The 20017-nt window shown below is 37.5% G+C and overlaps 1 protein-coding gene and 1 pseudogene across 3 annotated transcripts in view; one reads left to right on the top strand and one right to left on the bottom strand.

Annotated features, from left to right (window-relative positions):
• UVRAG (UV radiation resistance associated) overlaps positions 1-20017 on the bottom strand; it is a 323717-nt gene that overhangs the window by 166042 nt on the left and 137658 nt on the right. For all 3 annotated transcript variants that reach the window (XM_055423714.2, XM_055423715.2, XM_088843195.1), the window contains one exon: positions 10146-10251. In XM_055423714.2, coding sequence (XP_055279689.2) covers positions 10146-10251 — 106 coding nt within the window. The remainder of the gene's footprint in view (positions 1-10145; positions 10252-20017) is intronic.
• Positions 10429-13258, top strand: LOC148775644 (cytochrome b-c1 complex subunit 6, mitochondrial pseudogene; annotated as a pseudogene).

Genomic DNA, 20017 nt, shown 5'->3' with positions numbered 1-20017 from the left:
TCCAATCATTATTATTACATTTGACTGGAAAATTTTATGAAATACAAGACATTTCTTGGCAATTTTTTTCTGAACAAATCAAATATTTATGAAGGGCCTATGACGTTTTTTTAGATAAATGAGAAATGGTTTCTGCTTTCTAAGGGTTTGGGTCTAGTGGAGACCAAAGCCATTTTGCCAACTCCCTGTAAAAACAAAACCCAAAAGTCACTGAGGACACTTATGAAAGAAAGAGGAATCAAGAAACAATCCAGGTGTCTTTGGTAATCCAGTGGAGCGATCAGTGTTTTCATATCACTGAGGGAAAAACTATATGAATTCTTAGGAACAATCATTTTCTCCAAAGAGTGCTCATTTTCTTTAACCTGAATTTTCCCAAAAAATATGTAAACTAGATTCTGCCTATGTAGAGGAACAAACCAGAGAAGAAAAACAACTCTTCAGAGTACACAAGGATATGCATAGGCAGGACAGTTAATCTGCTCTTATTGCAGGGTACATGCTCAAACTGGGTTATATTTATTAGAATCAAAGAATTAAGGGTACAAGTTAGTCTAAATAGTAAACAAATACAGGAAGGCATGTGTATAGTATGTGTCATAGTCCATGTGCAAAATCTGGCCCATTTACAGAAATATATCAAGTCATTCAAGACCAGGATTGTTGGCTCTAATTTCTGATGAATAAACAAACACCACCCAAGTAGAATACGGTTCTGCTTCCTTTCAAATGAACCAAAGCACTAGAAGATCTTAATGTTCCATAAGTATCTTCAAATGGGTTTCTGTGTTCTACTTACTTGTTAACTCTAAGCACAGATGTCATAAGTGCATCTCTAACGCATCATTTTTAATAGGATATTAGTGTTTTTATACAACACTGTATCTGATCTGAAAATCACAGATATATCCATCTATTTGTAAGCACACAGACTCCTTTTTATGCATCTTTATAAAGATAGTGATGGGCAATGTTAAAGATTCATTTCAGAATAACAAACCAATCTGTACATGACATTTTAGACAATTTTCTTCTCGTAGATTACACTGGAGTCAAAAAGGCTTAGGCAAAAGTTATCAAAGCAGGGTCCAGGAAATATGAGGGTTCCTAAAAGACCATTTCAGAGTCTGTGAGATCAAAAATATTTTCATAATACTACTAAGCTGCTATCTCCCCTTTTCACTCTCATTTTATCATAACTGTATAGTTGAGTTTTCCAGAGTAAGATCTGTGATATCGCAACAGACTGACTGCAGAAGTAAATGTGCAGATTCAGCTGTCTTTTGTTAGCCCTCACATTATCAATAGACATACTCTAAATTCTTTGAGATCTTTAAAATTTTTAGAGTATAAAGGGGACTTGAGTGATTTAGGGCATTATTCATCTGTATTAGTTTTCTCACCAAAAGTGGAAACGGTAAACAATCTGAAAAAAGTTTTAGATCTATGGCAGTTGTCCTGTAAGTTAACAAATTTGCTACAAAATGTCATTTACAGGCTATTTCTATTGTACCTATTCCTACTTAACCACTAAGAAAGTGTAAAATTTTCCTTAGAAAATATTTAATCCAACCCATTAATCTCATAGACTCAGTAGCAATATCAGGCCTAGAACCCAGGTCCAGCTAAGAAGATAAAGTGAAGTGAGTGAAAGTCACTCAGTCGTACCCAGCTCTTTACAACCCCATGGATTATACAGTCCATAGAATTCTCCAGGCCAGAATTCTGGAGTGGGTAGCTGTTCCCTTCTCCAGGGGATCTTCCAAACCTAGGAATCGAACCGGGATCTCCTGCATTGCAGGTAGATTCTTTCCCAGCTGAGCTATCAGGGAAGACCAAGGAGATAAAGCAAATATATACATAGTAATAAAACATTAGGAGTTCTTCTTTTGATATAAGAGAATAACAAAGCTTAACAAAATATGTTTGACCTAACAGACTGGTCCTCCTGCAAGTAACTGCTATAGATGCTAGGTAAAATGCAAAAAGCTATTATTTGAGGGTTCTAAAGATTGATCAGTGGCAGGCAGATCTGGGGATCAACTCAGAACCTGGCGACACTCGGGGTGAAATGCCCTCTTTCTGTTACTCTGCTCGGAGAGTGAAAAACACCAACAGAAAGACAGCGACCACTTGGTCAAGAGGAATGAGAGAGAAGAAATCAGGCATCCACGACTCCAGAGCGAGGAAGCTGGAGAATGGGACACCCCAAATTCCACGTAAGTTCAATCTGAAGAGTTCCCTGGTGGTCGAATGGGTAAGAATCTGCCTGCCAACGCAGGGGACACAGGTTCAATCCCCGATCTGGGAAGATTCCACATGCCACACGCAGGGCAACTAAAGCCCATGAGCCACAGCTATGGAAGCCCTAGCTCTAGGGCCTGGGAGTCAGAACTATTGAGCCCGTGTGCTGCAACAACTGAAGCATGCCCATGCTCCGTAACAAGAGAAGCCATCACAATGTGAAACCCGCGCACCACAACGAAGGAGCCCCCACTCCTAGAGAGTGGGCAACTAGAGAAAGCCCAAGCACAGCAACAAAGACCCAGCACACACTTTTTTTTAATTCAATCTGAATCCTAAATCATATAGGCATGAGACAACAGAGAGCAGCTGTGCCTAAGGATGAGAGTACTGAACTGAAATCTAAGGCAATGTCCACTGCAGGCACGATAGTTTGAGCCTAACCAAGTCAACTACTTGCTAAATGAAAACACCAATATCTGAAGCAAAGCAACCAAATCCAGAGATTCCACAAAACTACACCCACAATGTCCAGGGTGTGCAATACTACCCAATACACAAAGAGCCAGGAAAACGTGACTCACTCTCCTGGGAAAAGACTGTCCACATATGCCAACTCTGAGATGACCCAGATGTTAAAGTTATCAGACATAGACTGCAAAGTCACTATTACAAATGCACTGTGCTTACTGCTCAGTCATGTCTGACTCTTTGCGACCCCATGGACCACAGCCATGGGGTTCCTCTGTCCATGGGGTTTCTCCAGGCAAGAATACTGGAGTGGGTTGCTGTGCCCTCCTCCAAGGAATCTTTCCCACCCAAGGACTGAACCCAGATCTCCGGCACTGCAGGCAGATTCTTTACCACTGAGCCACCTGGGAATCCCACTATTATAAACATGCTAAGTGGGAAAAAAAAAGTTAAATATTAGGTTGGTGTAAAAGTAATTATGGTTTTGGATCCTGAATTTTATATCATTGTTCAGTTCAGTTCAGTCGCTCAGTCGTGTCCGACCCAACTAGGCTCAAACACATCTTTATTAAACAAAATAGGAACCATTACCATCAACACATTTTTGCCAATGAGAAATAAGTTTGCTTTTCCTGTAGTATAAAGTATAAACATCCTTCCTTCAGGATTCAATTAACTCCTGGAAAGCATTTTCTGCATTCTGTTGGTTATAGAAGCATTTTCCCTACAAAATGTTGTTGAGATGCTTGAAGAAGTGGTAGTCAATTGGCTAGAGAGCAAGTGAATACGGCAGATGAGGCAAAACTTCATAGCCCAATTCGTTCAAATTTTGAAGTGTTGGTTGTGCAACGTGAGGTCAGGCATTGTCTCAGAGATGAACTGGGCTCTTTCTGTTGATCAGTGCTGGCTGCAGGCATTGAAGTTTTCAGTGCATCTCACTGATTTGCTGAGCTTACCTCACAGATGTAACAGTTTCATTGGGATTCAGAAAGCTGCAGTGGATCACAGAGGCAGCAGACCATCAAACAGTGACCGTGACCCTTTTACTGGTGCAAGTTTGGCTTTGGGGAGTGCTTTAGAGCTTCTTCTCGGTCCAACCATAGAGCTAGTCATTGCTGGTTGTTTCATAAAATCCACCTTTTGTCACATATCACAATTTGACCAAGAAACAGTTCACTGTTGCATAGAATAAGAGATGATACTTCAAAATGACAGTTTTTTTAATCTGTGGTCAGCTCAAGAGGCACCCACTTATCAAGCTTTTTCACCCTTCTAATTCGCTTCAAATGCCAGATGACCACAGGATGGTCAGCGTTAAGTCCTTGGGCAACTACTTGTGTAGCTGTAAGAGGACCAGTTTCAGTGATCCTCTCAGTTGGTCACTGTCAACTTTTGATGGCCGATCGCTGCACTCCTCATCTTCAAGGCTCTCATCTCCTATGCAAAACTTCTTGAACCACCACCTCACTGTATGTTGCTTAGCAGTTTCTGGGCCAAATGCACTGCTGATGTTGTAAGTTGTCTCCACTGCTTTCTGACCCATTTTGAACACAAATAAGAAAATTGCTCAATTTTGCTTTTTGTCTAACATCATTTGCAAAGTCTAAAATACATATAAAATAAACAAGTAATAACTCATTAGCAAAAAACATAAAGCAAGAAATTCACATTAAAATGATGTATAACACTTAACAACATTTAAGAATGTGTATCAATATCAAATGGCAAATTTCAACAATGCGAAACTGTAATTACTTTTGCACCAACCTAATATTTTCATACTGAGTAAAAAGACATGAAATCTTGGCAGAGTGAAAATGCTAAAAATCTAGGTGAATTCTATTACTAGTCAAGATGTAGTAAGCAAAGGGAAAACACTGCCCAACTAATTTTATCAGGCTACCATAATCCTAATACCATTCTAACAAAGTAATTTAAAACACTGCATCCCAATATCCTTAAGGAGTGTAGGCACAAAAACTCTTAAATTATTACCAGATCAAATCTAGAAAGGTAAAAAAAAAAAATTACACTGTATATTGTAACCATTGGTTTACTCCAGAAATGCAATGTTAGCAAACACTTGAAATTAAATCAGTGCAGTTCACACAATCAAGAAAATGTCATGATCATTTATTTCAATAGATGTAGAAACAGCATTTGATAAAATTCAACATCCATTCATGACAAAAATTCATAAATTAGGAATAAGAAGGAACTTCTGAAAACCAATAAAAGGCATTGCTAACCTTATATTTAATGAAGAAAGCATGAATCATTTCCCCTTATGATTAGAAAAAAGTAAAGGATCTCCATTTGTATGTCCCAGTTATTGAAATAAGGCAGAAAATTTAAGTGCATAAAGTAATCCAAGTTTGCAGATATGATTGTTTATATAGAAAATCCCAAGAAACCTACAAAATAACTACTAGAATTTAAAAGCTAATAAGATTGCAAGATGCAAGGTAACTAACTTAAACTGAATTGTATTCTTATATATTTGCAGTAAACAAATGAGAAACAAAATTTCAAAACAATCCCACTTACAATAATGCCAAAAACAAATAAAAAAACCTCCCATAGATGCCCAGAATCTGTGCAGTGGAAGCTGCAGAATATTATTGAGAGAATTAAAGAATCAAAATAAAAGAGATATATGCCATGTTCATGGACTGGAGAACTTGATACTGCTAAGATTGCAATTCTCCACAAATTTATCTACAAACACTGAACAAGTTTCCAGTAGGCTTTTTCTTTTTTTAGTTCAGTTCAGTTCAGTTGCTCAGTCATGTCTGACTCTCCGCGACCCCATGAATCACAGCACGCCAGGCCTCCCTGTCCATCACCAAATCCCGGAGTTCACTCAAACTCATGTCCACAGAGTCGGTGATGCCATCCAGCCATCTCATTCTCGGTCATCCCCTTCTCCTCCCGCCCCCAACCTTTCCCAGCATCAGAGTCTTTTCCAGTGAGTCAACTTGTCGCATGAGGTGGCCAAAGTATTGGAGTTTCAGCTTTAGCATCAGTCCTTCCAGTGAACACCAAGTGATAAGTTGATTCTCAAATTCACTTGTAAATACAAAGAACCTGAAAACCCACGGGAATTGTTCAAAAGAACCAAGCTGGAGAACTTACTTCATCTGGTTTTAAGATGACAAAGATATAATAATAGAATAGTAAGGGAGTTTGGTATTGGTAAAGGGCAGACATATAGATCAATGGATCAAAATTGAGAATCTAGAAATAAATGTACTTATATATAGTCAATTGATTTAAGACAAATTTTCTATTAAATTAAATGGGGAAAGGAAAAACTGGTCAAGAAATGATGCTAAATCAACCAGACATTCATACAGAAAATGTTACCTCACTTAACTCATTAAAAAAAAAAACAAAACTTAAGATGGATCATAGATCTAAATGTAAAGCCCAAAACTGTAAAATTTCTAGAAGAAAACACCAAAGAAAATTTATATGACTTGGGGTTAGGCAAAGATTTCCTAGAAAGAACACAAAAAGTCCTATTTTAACAATACACTGGATTTCATCAAACTTTAAAACTTTTGCTCTTTAAAGCATCATTAAGAACACAAAAAAGGCAAGCCACAAACTTGAAGAAAATATTCCCAACACACATATCAGATAAAGGATTTGTATCCAAAAACACACACAAACACACATGCCCGCATGGTCTTTAACCACAACATATGAAGACAAAAACCTACTTAAAAATGAGGGGAAAAATATGACCTCCTTACCAAGTACACAAGGAATAAAAAAGTAAGCAAATAAATTGTACTAATGGTTTCTCACTATCAGAAAAAGATACTACAATAAACACAATGAGGGGAAAGACCAGAATAAACTCTGTGGAGTTTGAGTTTATTGGTATCAACTCATGTTAATTTTAATACATAGAGAGACAGATATTTGTTTATACCAGTTCTGTCCACTGAGAGGGCCTAGAAGCAGTTACAACTCAGCTGCAATGGCACACCCGTGCCCAGATCTTATTTCTAAATACCATTATTCAGTGAAAGGAACAGGACTCCTAGGAGAAATGGCTGAGTCTATGGCTGAGACCAGGATCACAGAGCACCAGAAATTAAGAACCTGCTGTAAAAAGCAAAAAAATATAAAAGAAGAGATGAGGGCAAAAAGACATAGAAGCCAACTGGAAAGAACTCTCAATGCCACAGCTGAAGCAAGAAAACAAATAACACTGTATCAGATTGCAACCTAAAGTATCAAATATATAGATAAAATCCATACGGATGATTAAATGATTGAATAAATAAATAAATGAGTGGGGTAAGAAGGGACAAATCTTCCTCCAAAGAATTCCAAATAATGTGTTAAGACTGTCTCCCCTCCAGGAGGTGGAGCTGAAATCCCCTCTTCTTGAGTGGAGGCCAGGTTGAGGATCTTGCTTTCCAAACACTGAGTACAGAAAGAGAACTTTAGAGTGAATTAACGTAGGAGGCATTACCTTTAACCAAAGGGGTCAAGGTTACTATCAGCAGTGATTAGTCATGATTTAAAAGTAGGAAAGAACAAAAAATTGTCAAAGATCAGAGAAGCCTAGGAAGTCATGATGACTCAATAAATGTGGTGTCCTGGACTGGATACTGGAACCAAAAAAAGACATTAGAACCGAGTTTAATTGCAACAAAACATCAGACAAACCCCAATCAAGGGATATTATATAAAACAGCTGACCAAGTAATCCTTAAAACTGTCAAGCTCATAAAAAAATCAAAGTCTGAAGAATTTTCACAACCAAAGAGTCTAACAAAGCATAACTAGTAAAAGCAATATGGTTTTCTGGATGGGATTCTGGAACAGAAAAGGTACATTAAGGTTAAAATTAAGAAAATCTGGAAGGAAAGGCAATTTGACAAAATCCAAAACATTTAAGCAAAAAAAATCAAAATGATAACAGCAGAAATTTCTTAAAAAACATAATTACGTGCCACCAAAATTATGTTGGACATTGATGACAAGATGCCAAAGTTCAGAAAGTATGAACCTAATTTCTTCTAACAGTTAATTATATTTGATCTTAGAAGGTAATCTAATTTCTTTCTACATCAAATATGCCTTCTGACTGTATTTATACTTAGACTAAAATTAATTCTTATACACTGAAAATGATTGGCTTGAAGAATAAAGACCTTGGGCCAATTTGGAAAGGGAATGAAGGAAAAAAGGTAATAGTGAGGGCTTCTAATTTATTACATATAAATCTCACAGTAGGTAACAAACAAATATTACTTCTTGAAAAAAAGGCAAGGAAACCAAAATTTCTGACTCTGTCTAATGATCATAGGAAAGTCGCTTACTTTCTTTAGGTCTCATTTTCCTGTCCCTTAAAAAGATATTACACTAGATTCATTTTTAAATTAAAAAAATATTTACTGAGCACACCTACTGTGTGTCCACCATTACACTGGAAAATACAGCCATGACGAGAAAAAACAACAACAACAACTCCCTCTCCTCAAAGAGTTTAGAGAGACAAATAAAATACACACGGAAAGTGTATAGCATGTTAAACGGTAGTATTTTTATGGAGAAAATCAAAGGAAGGAAGGGAACAGAATGTACTAGTCGGGTGTGGTTTTAAGTGAGGTTATAAAGGAACTAGATTTCTAGGTTCACTTTCAGTTCAAAAATTCCATGATTTTGTTCTATGTTGACGAGGCTGCATAAAAACACACAGTGAACCTCTGAACTTGAGCTCTTTAAACTCCTACATTCTATCACCTTGCTCTGCATGTCACCACTTATATTTTAGAAAAATAGGATTAAACATACATTTTTCCATACTGAGACAAAGCATATGCTGTCACTTAATGAAATAAGTAATTTCCCAGTCTTGCCTTGGGAGAGGAAAATAAGAAAAAACCTAGCAGTTTCTCACCAGACAAAGGTTCTAAAAATGTGGTATTTCTGTATACTATAGAAAGGATTAAAGTTAGCTATTTTTTCCTCTTCCACCAATATATTTGTGGCCTGGAGTTCGGCCCTTTATGGGGCCTCAGTTACAGGAGGAGGTTTAACAGTTTCTCCAAAGTGGAAGATTTTCCACAGGCAAGAAAAGTCATATGAATAACAACTATTATTACCATAGTTATTGCAGCTACCACATTTTGCATGCCGGCCATGTATATGTACAGAACTAGCCATTTTATATATTAGATTGAGTTACATGACACTGCCATTTATAGGTCAAAATCATCAGTTTTATATAGATTAAATACTTTATCATCCATTAATTTCAAATTCCATGAAAGAAAACCTGTATAGGTTAATTGCTTTTCTATAGTTAATCCCCTGAATAATTATGTCAGGCAAATCTTACAGGTAATGGGACTTTTGTTTGGGGACATAAAGAGCTTTTGCCAAATTGGTAGTGCTGTCAATGACAGCTGGAATATACTGCCTATTCACATTACTGAGTTTGTGCAAACAAAAACTTAAAGGTTTTTCCTTCAGACTTAATTTGAGGATTTGAGTTTTATTTTAAGTACCATTACCCATAGCATGGGCTACCCAGGTGGTGTCAATGGTAAAGAACCTGCCTGCCAGTGCAGGAGACGTAAGAGACGCAGGTTCAATCCAGGGGTCGGGAAGATCCCCTGGAGGAGGGCACAGCAACCCACGCCAGTATTCTTGCCTGGATGTTCCATGGACAGAGGAGCCTGATGGGCTACAGTCCACAGTGTTGCAAAGAGTCGGACACGACTGAAGCGACTTAGCAGCAGCAGCACACAACCACAACACAAATTTCTTCAAAAGCTATCATTAGCACTGGGACTTCACTTCGAGAGAAGTTCCATCTGTTGGTTATACTCACTATTCTACTTAAAAAGAATCTTCATTCCACTAGGAAGAGTATAAAGCAACCCCCAAATTATGCCAGTATCTTAAATCTGGGTTGGAATTTCTATTCTTTGAAAATATCTCTTTAACAGAATCTTTCCCAAAAGAGAATACTGTCCATAAACTAATTTACTAAATTCAATCCAAATAATTTTTAAAATTTTAAAATCAGATTAGTCTATTTTTTTTTCTTCTGCAGCTATTTTTCATTCATTATACAGCTTGTGTCTGTACCGTTTTGAGTTCATATTTATGAGACATTATTAAAATAGCTTTTGATTATCTTCTAAGTAACTGTATGTAATCTAAACTTTCAATTAGCACAAAAAGGCACTTTGTATCTTACACTATTAGCAGATGTGAAAGTTGATTTCTAACATTTAAATACTGACAGAAGTCTCAGTGAAACATTAAGGGGGAAAAAACCCAAAAAACTACCTGAAGGTTTTGGAGGAGTGGAGAAAGAGAGAAATTAATACGAGAAGAATATGATGATCACACTTAGAAATCAAGGAATTTAAAGATGTTAATATATAAAAACCTACCAGCCCATTGCTTGTAGATGTGAGTCTTAGTTTTTCTTCAATTTCCTTTCCAATTTTCTGAACAGTTACCTGAGTCTGTTTAATTGCACACTGGGCTCTATGAAGCCTGGAAATAAAAGTTGTAGAAAAATTTAAGTGAGTTAACTATAAACGCAACCCAGAGCCACAGGCATAAATGGAACAAAATGAGAACGAAGCTTCCAGGGGAAACAGAACACTGAGCTCAGACTGACCGCCTCACAAACCTCCGGTGCATTCACAACAGGGAGACACAGGTCACAGTATGGTCGAAAAACACCCTTTCCAGGCCCACCTGGCTGCCTGTGACGTATTGAGAGCTAAAATGAAGAACTCACAGGAATCGGAGAGACCTCAGAAAATAATCTGATTGAACCCTATCACTTTAAAGATAGGAAACTTGATGCCCAGAGATATTAACTGCACTAGTAAAGGCACTAAAAAAATATCACTGCTATGAAGGCTATTACTTAAGGGTATCCAAAAAGAAAAAAAAAAAAATTAACGATAATTCCAAGAAGACTGAATTAAAGCAGCAGACCTTTTGAAACAAGGAACACTGAAAAATTAAGAGCTTTTATTTTTTTGCTTTAATTATGGGTGTGTGCTTTTCTTGGTATCTGTCTTCAAATATAGCTTATAAAATTTGTGTACATGTACATATTTAAAATGTTCAAATTTTCTTTATTCACAGATGACATGATTTTCATGTAGAAAATCATTCAGTCCAGTTCAGTTCAGTTCAGTCGCTCAGTCGTGTCCGACTCTCCACGACCCCATGAATCACAGCACGCCAGGCCTCCCTGTCCATCACCAACTCCCGGAGTTCACTCAAACTCATGTCCACAGAGTCGGTGATGCCATCCAGCCATCTTATTCTCGGTCGTCCCCTTCTCCTCCCGCCCCCAACCTTTCCTAGCATCAAAGCCTTTTCCAGTGAGTCAACTCGTCGCATGAGGTGGCCAAAGTATTGCAGTTTCAGCTTTAGCATCAGTCCTTCCAATGAACACCCAGGATTGATCTCCTTTAGAATGGACTGGTTGGATCTCCTTGCAGTCCAAGGGACTCTCAAGAGTCTTCTCCAACACCACAGTTCAGAAGCATCCATTCTTCGGCGATCATTAGGAATCCACAAAACGACTACAAGAACTAATAATGTCACAGACACAAGTTCAACAAATATTCAATTATACTTCTGTATGTGGGTCAATAATTTCACAATTACAATCAAAATCACAGAAGGCTTTATTTGTGTCTGTGTTTCTTTTTGTAGGAATTAAGAAGCTGATACTAGTAATTACATAGAAAAACAAAGAATCTAGAAGAGATATCTGCCAGATTTCAAGACTTACTTTTATATAAAGCTACACAATTAAACAATATTGTATTAGTATAAGGATCAAGGATGGGCTTCCCTGGTGGCTCAGACAGTAAAGAATCCGCCTGCAAAGCAGGAGATCCTGGTTCAGTTGCTGGATCGGGAAGATCCCCTGGAGAAGGGATAGGCTACCCACTCCAGTATTCTTGGACTTCCCTGGTGGCTCAGTTGCTAAAGAATCTGCCTGTAGTGCAGAAGGCCTGTGTTCAATCCCTGGCTTGGAAAGATCCCTTGGACAAGGGAACAGCTACCCACTCCAGTATTCTGGCCTGGAGAATTCCATGGACAGAGAAGCCTGGCAGGCTACAGTCCATGGGGTCGCAAAGAGTCGGACATGACTGAGCGATTTCACTATAAGGATCAAAAAATAGATCAATGGAACAGAATAAAGAGTATGCAAACAGACCTACATATGTATGGTCAATTGGTTTTGGACAAAGGAATGTAGGCAGACTAATGGAAAAGGAAAATTTTTTAAACAAATGGTCCTGGAAACACTGGATAGGGAAAAAATGAATTTCATTCCCAATCTCACAGCATAAAAAGAATTAACTCAAGAATATCATAGTAAATATAAAAATTAGAATCATAAAAACTGTAGAAGAAAACAAAGGAGAAACTCTTGCAACCTTGGGGTACGCAAAGATTTCTTAGAGAAGACACAAAAGCACTAACCATAAAATTAAAAATGAATAAATTAGGCATTGCCAAAATTTAAAAAATCTCTTCATCTAAAGATGCGATTAAGAAAATATAAAAGCAGTCCATGGACTAGGAGAAAATACTTACAAAACATCAATACTATGCCTGGAGTATATAAAGAACTCTTACATATCAGTAACAAAGAGACAACCTAATTAAAAATGGGCAAAAGAGTGAAATACTTCACAAAAGAAGATATAAAAGAGCCTGTGCTCTGCGACAAGAGAAGCCACCACAATGAGGAGCCCGTGCATCACAATTAGAGAAAACTCACATGCGTCAATGAAGACCCAGCACAACCAATAATAAATTATGAAAACAGTAAGATATAAGACAATAAGCATAGGAAAATGTGCTCAAAATCTTAGTCGTTATGGAAATTAAAATTGAAATCATAATGCAACACCATTTCATACCTGATAGGATAACTAAAATTAAAATAACACCTAATGCTAAGAAGGATGTGGAGCAAATAGGACCTGCATGCACTGGTGGTAAAATAGTGTCATCACTTTGGAAAACTGTTTCTTATAAAGTTATACAAACATCAGAGGTTCCGCTGTTGCTGCTTGTGTTGAGTCCAGCACTGCAGCCAGACATGGGGCTAGAGGACGACCGGGTCCAGAGATCCCAAGGAGGAGGAAGAAGAGGAGGAGGAATTAGTGGATCCCCTAACAACAGTGAGAGAGCAATGCGAGCAGATGGAGAAATGTGTAAAGGCTCGGGAGCGGCTCGAGCTCTGTGATGAGCGTGTATCCTCCAGGTCACAGACAGAGGAGGACTGCACAGAGGAGCTCTTTGACTTCTTGCATGCAAGGGACCACTGTGTGGCTCACAAACTGTTTAACAGCTTGAAATAAGTGTGGAGATTTGTTCACCCCAGTCTTCATCACCTGGGCATTGGGATATTTCCTTATGGTTTTGAACATGTTTATTTGTGTAACTAAGTTCATGTGAATCTCAAGGATTTTGGCTTAGGCAGGTAATTTCTGTGTAATTATCAGTGATTTCATCTTAATAAAGTCCAGTGATCAGCAAAAAAAAAAAAAATAAAGTTATACAAACATCAAACCTGTGACCCAGTATTTCTACTCCTTACCATTTACTCAAGAAATATAAAAAGATATTCACAAGAAGATATTTATAAGAAAGTTCACAGCAAACAATCCAAATGTCCATCAAACAAAACAATTAATAAGCCAACTGTGATATACTCATATAACGAAATTCTACTCAGCATTAAAAAGGAACACAACACTGATATACACAACAATATGAATGACCCTCAAAAACATTAGGTTGAGTGAAAAAACTCAGGAACAAAAAAGTACATATATGATTCCATTTAAACAAAGTTCAAGAACAGGTAAAAGCAATCCATGATGACAGAAGTTAAGAGTGGCTGGTTGCATGTGTCAGGCAGGACTGGCTGGGAGAGACCAAGGGGATAAAGCAACTATCTGATGCTTCATCTCCTGGTTGAGGTGAGAGATGCACAGGACCACACAGAATTTAAACTTAAGATCTAAGTATTTCACTGTAAGGAAGTTTTACTTCAGTTTTTTAAATGAATAAAACCGGTGAACTCTCCTAACCTGAAAGTTACCCTATATACGAGGATGTTAATTTTGTGAGGGAGTTGATAACACCAATACCTCTGCCAACATTATTATTATGACACCTTGCACTAAAAAGAATCAAGACATATTTTGCACTTTCAGAAACTGCCTGCGAGTTAGTGAGGACTTCTCAGGTGATCTAAAAAGGAGCAACTCTTCTGAGATTGCTCTTGAGATCAGTTCTTTTGCAACTTCCTTGAGACCCCAGAGGAATCCAATAGAGGAGGCTATTCTCCATCCCACTGACTCTTGCTCTGTGTGTGCAGGTGTACACTCCCTTGAGAGCAATACTCTCCTATAAAGGTGACTAAAGAAATACGAAACCAAGGAAAGGCCCTTTGTGATGTGGCCCCAGCCTCATTTTCTGCTCTTCTTACCTTGCACACACAACTCCAACAACACTGAATGACTAGTAACTCTCCAAACACATTTCCTCCTTCTGTACCTCTGAGTGAGCTGTTCTATCTGCCTACAAGTCTCCCTCACTCTTAACAGACAAGAACACCCCTAAATCCACTAAGTGGCAGCTCAAGTATACATTCTCCTCCATAGGCCTTCCCCAATTATCCCAGACAGGCAGAGGTACTTCTTTCTGTGGGGATCCACGGCCTCATACAGACACTAACAAAGATTACAGAACCAAATTTTTCATCGTCTATTTCCTTTTCTATTTCTTTACTAGATCCTTCTGAGAAAAAGAAACGAACACGTTTTTTCATTTACATTCCCAGTGCTTTAGCACAGAATGTAGCACAAAACATGTTGCTGACTGAACGTCGATTAATGCCTGTATATAAAAGTCCAGTACCCAAATTTTGATTATTTTTATTGATATTGATATACTGATGCTGGGAAAGATTGAAGGCAAAGGAGAAGAGGGCAACAGAGGATGAGATGGTTAGATAGTACCACTGATTCAATGGACATGAATTAGAGCAAACTTCAGGAGACAGTGAAGGACAGGGAAGCCGTGTGCTGTAGTCCATGGGGTCGCAAAGTGTTGGACATGACTTAGTGACTGAACAACAACAGATATCAGTGAAAGAGTTAAAAGATTAAAGTGACAGTTTTCTATAACTTCAAAATATATTCAAAAGAAAAATTATATAAATTAAAGACCATTCATTCTGGCAAGAAACAAGCAATTTCTACTAAAAATGTTATCAGAATTCTAATTTGATACGCATTATCAACCCAGAATAGAAATCAACAAAATAACCTGTTACTTTAAAAGGAGGGAAAAATGCTGCCTAAAACTCACTAGTACTATGCAAACAACCTTGTCAAATGGTAAAGACTTTAAAAATAAAAATGATTCATGACCATAATTAACGTATGACTTCAACTATTTGGCTCTCACTGCCCCAGACGCTTTCTGATCTTACCTTAGGGGCTTAAAAAACACAGACAGAGTCACATTTCCTCCAATCTTCAGTGTTATCCAAATAGACTTTCAGAGCCCCTGCTACATCAAGACAGAGCTAATAACGTCCCCCCGTTCAAACTCAACAGAAGAATAAAAGTTTGACAAGCTTTAGGCTTTCAAACATAATATGGGACATCCTGATTCCCTTGGGGGTGAAGAAGTGAAGAACTGACAAGAAAAGAAACAACTGCTTTACCTCCAAACCAACTGCTTTAGCCAGTTTCAGAGGAATGTCTCTTGATTTTGTGAACTGTGAAATAGTACTATATAGAAATATAAACCATCCAGTCATCTGGGTGATTACTCAATATCAACACTAAGGCTATTCAGCAGAGGTAAAACTCATCACCACTGGTGCAGGGAGGAGGGGGATCAAGTAGCTGGCTTGACAGGTATTCTGGCTAGAGCAAATAGATACATGTTATCTCAATATGTTTTGAGATAATAGCAAAATTGAAAGTGTGCTAAAAATAATGTTTTGCAGCTAGATTTTGCTGTGAAAGTAAAGATACACAGAATAAAAGGTATTATGTCAAATAAATACTGAGCTCATACCTAGCAGATATTAACAATAATCTCAGCAAAGGAGAAGTAGGAAACAGTTTTTGCTTACTTAGTATTGATCATATCACATCTAAATGCTGCATTCAATTTTAAGATAATGAGTGACAAATTAGATCAACTAGAAAGTCAGTGAAGTATGGCTCCCTATGGCTTGCAGGGAGAGATGAAAAGGTAAAGAATACATGGGAAAAACAGGATTCTACTCAGAGAAATAGATATCTTATCAATAATGATTTTGTATTCCATATGAAGGAGCTTAGATTTTTATTTGGAAGGTATTAGGAAACTATTAAAAAGTTGCAAGCCAGGAAAGATTTAATTACATTTATACTTTAGAAAGATCTTACCGTCTGTAACTAGGTTACTGGGATACAGAGAAACAGACTATAAACAGGAAGGCTAGTATGAGGTTACTTTAATAGTCCTACCAAAAGTTTAGGCGCTGTCCTAACCAGAAAGGATGATGTAGATGTGAAAAGTTAGAGAGGAGATACAAAAAATGATGCCTGAAAACAAATTACCAACATGAAGAATGCAAGAGAGAAACCATCACCACAGATCCTATGGACATTTAAAAGGAATTAAAGGAAATTATGACAATATGCCAATGAATTTAACAACTTAGATGAAATAGTTGTTTAAAAACCTAGTTTCCAAACCAAACGAAACAGAAAACCTGAATAGCTGCTATCAGTTTAAAAAGCTAAATTTATCATTAAAAAGCATCTCACATAGAAAACTACATTCAGATGGCTTCACTGATGAAATACTAGCCTTAATAAAAATCTTTCAAAGAAGAAGGAACGCTTCTGGATTTGTTTTCACAGGCCAGAATAACCTTGATAACAAAACATTACAAGAAACTTACAGACAATACAAAAATCATTAATAAAATTAGAAAATCAAATCTAGAAGTATATGAAAAAGATAATACATCTTGATCAAGTGGATTTATGTGAGGAATACAAGGTTGACTTAACATGTGAAAATCAATTATGACAGAATGAAAGACAAAAAGAAACCAAACATTATCTCAAAAGATGCTGCCCAAAGAGCATCTGATAAAATTCAATACCTAATGATTTAAAACAAAAAAACTCTCAACAAACTAAGGAAAAAGGAGAGCTTCCTCAATCTGAAAAAGAGTTTATACAAAAAGTCTACAGGTAATACCTGAGTGAGTTCAGAAACAAGAAAAGATGTCTATTTTCACTACTCTGTTCAACACTGTACTCAAGATTCAAGCCATTGTAATAAGCTGATATTAAAAAGTCATAAACAAAGGGAAAAGAAAAAGCAAAAATATCTACTCATAGATGCTATATGATGGTGTACATAGAAAAAAATTTTAATCTACAATCAAACTACTAATAAACTTAGCAAGAGGGACTTGCCTGGACGTCCAGTGGTTGAGAATCCAACTTGCAATGCAGGGGATGCGGGTTTGATCCTTGGTTTGGGAACTAAGATCACACGTGCTATGGAGCAACTAAGCCTGTGCACTACAACTGCGGAGCCCAGGGGCCACAACTAGAGTGTCCGTGGGCCACAATGAAACATCCCACTTGGCGCAACAAAGACCTCACAGGAAGCAATGAAGATCTCATGTGTGCAACAATAATGCAATACAGCCAAATAAATTTTTTAAAAAATAAGCAAGATTGCAAGATTCCAGGTTAATACACACAAATCAACTGGTTCAGTTCAGTTGTGCAGTTGTGTCCGACTTTATTTTTACATAATTTAAACAAATAACTAGGAACAAACCTAATAAAAGATGTGAAAAACCTGTACACTGAAAACTAGAAAACACTGCTGAGAGAAATTAAAAAACACCTAAACAAATACAGCCAAGTACTATTTCAAGGTTTGGAGGTTAAGAAGTCAAGGCTCCTGCATTGGCAGACAGGTTCTTTACCACTGTGCTACCTGGGAAGCGCAGAGAACAGTATGGAGATTCCTTAAAAAACTAAAGCTGTCATACAATCCACCAATCCCACTCCTGGGCATATAACCGAAGAAAACTCTAATTCAAAAAGATACGTGCACCCCAGTGTTTTCAGCAACACTATTTACAACAGTCAAGACATGGAACAACCTAAATATCCATCAGCAGATGAATGGATTAAGAAGACGTAATACATATATACTGTGGAATATTACTCAGCCATTAAAAAAGTGAATGCCATTTGCAGAAAAATGGATGGACCTAGAGATTATCATACTAAGTGAAGTCAGAAAGACAAAGACAAATAACACATGATATCACTTACATGTGTAATCTAAAAAGAATGATACAAATGAACGTATTTACAAAACAGAAAGAGTCTCACAGACATAGGAACCAATTCATGGGTTACCAAAGGGGAAATGGGATGGGAGGGACAAATTTGGACTTTGAGATTAACAGATATACTCTCCATATAAAATAAACAATAAAAAGCTATTCTATACCACAGGGTAAATAACTCAAATGTCCATCAACAAGATAATGCATAAGCAAACTGTGGTATATTCACAGAAAAACCACTCACAGCAATAAAAAGGAACAAACGACTGACCTAGTTGTCGATGAGGTTGTCTAACGAGGCCTTACAAATAGCTGAGAAAAGAAGAGAAGTTAAAAGCAAAGGAGAAAAGGAAAGGTACACCCATCTGAATGCAGAGTTCCAAAGAATAGCAAGGAGAGATAAGAAAGCCTTCCTCAGTGCAAAGAAATAGAGGAAACCAACAGAATGGGAAAGAATAGAGATCTCTTCAAGAAAATCAGAGATACCAAGGGAACATTTCATGCAAAGATGGGCTCCATAAAGGACAGAAATGGTATGGACCTAACAGAAGCAGAAGATATTAAGAAGAGGTGGCAAGAATACACAGAGGAACTATACAAAAAAGATCTTCACAACCCAAATAATCATGATGGTGTGATCACTCACCTAGAGGTAGACATTCTGGAATGTGATGTCAAGTGGGTCTTAGGAAACATCACTACGAACAAAGCTAGAATTCCAGTTGAACTAGTTCAAATCCTAAAAGATGATGCTGTAAAAGTGCTGCACTCAATATGCCAGCAAATATGAAAAAATCAGCAGTGGCAGGGAAAGATTAGCTTTCATTCCAATTCCAAAGAAAGGCAATCCCAAAGAAAGTTCAAACTACTGCACAGGTGCACTCATCTCACATGCTAGCAAAGTAATAATGCTCAAAATTCTCCAAGCCAGGATTCAACAGTATGTGAACTGTGAACTTCCAGATGTTCAAGCTGGATTTAGAAAAGGCAGAGGAACCAGAGATCAAATTGCCAACATCTGCTGGATTATCGAAAAAGGAAGAGAGTTCCAGAAAAACATCTACTTCTGCTGTATTAACTATGTCAAAGCCTTTGACTATGTGAATCACAACAAACTGTGGAAAATTCTTAAAAAGAAGGGAATACCAGACCACCTTACCTGCCTCCTGAGAAATCTGTATGCAGGTTAAGAAACAACAGTTAGAACTGGACATGGAACAATGGACTGGTTCCATATCACGAAAGGAATATATCAAGGCTATATATTGTCACTCTGCTTATTTAACTTATATGCAGAGTACATCATGTGAAATGCTAGACTGGATGAAGTACAAGCTGGAATCAAGATCACCGGGAGAAATATCAATAACCCAAAGCTACGCAGATGACACCACCCTTATGTCAGAAAGCAAAGAACTAAAGAGCCTCTTGAAAGTGAAAGAGGAGAGTGAAAAAGTTGGCTTAAAACTCAACATTCAGAAAACTGAGATCATGGCATCCAGTCCCATCACTTCATGGCAAATAGATGGGGAAACAATGAGAGACTTTATTTTTGTGACTCCAAAATTACTGCAGACTCTACAGCCTTTAAGTTAAAAGATGATTGCTCCTTGGAAGAAAAGCTGTGGCCAACCTAGACAGCATATTAAAAACCAGAGACATTACTTTACCAACAAAGGTCCATCTAGTCAAGGCTATGGTTTTTCCAGGAGTCATGTATGGATGTGAGAGTTGAACCATAAAGAAAGCTGAGTGCTAAAGATTATTGATGCTTTTGAACTGTGGTGTTGGAGAAGACTCTTGAGAGTCCCTTGGACTGCAAGGAAATCCAATCAGTCCATCCTAAAGGAGATCAGTCCTGAATATTCATTGGAA

This window comes from Moschus berezovskii, chromosome 14 (genome assembly GCF_049115385.1).
Source record: "Moschus berezovskii isolate FMDL1 chromosome 14, NW_MosBer_1.0, whole genome shotgun sequence".
NCBI lineage: Eukaryota > Metazoa > Chordata > Mammalia > Artiodactyla > Moschidae > Moschus > Moschus berezovskii.
The sequence above is the reverse complement of the archived record's forward strand: the minus strand, read 5'-3'. Positions and strand labels throughout refer to the sequence as shown.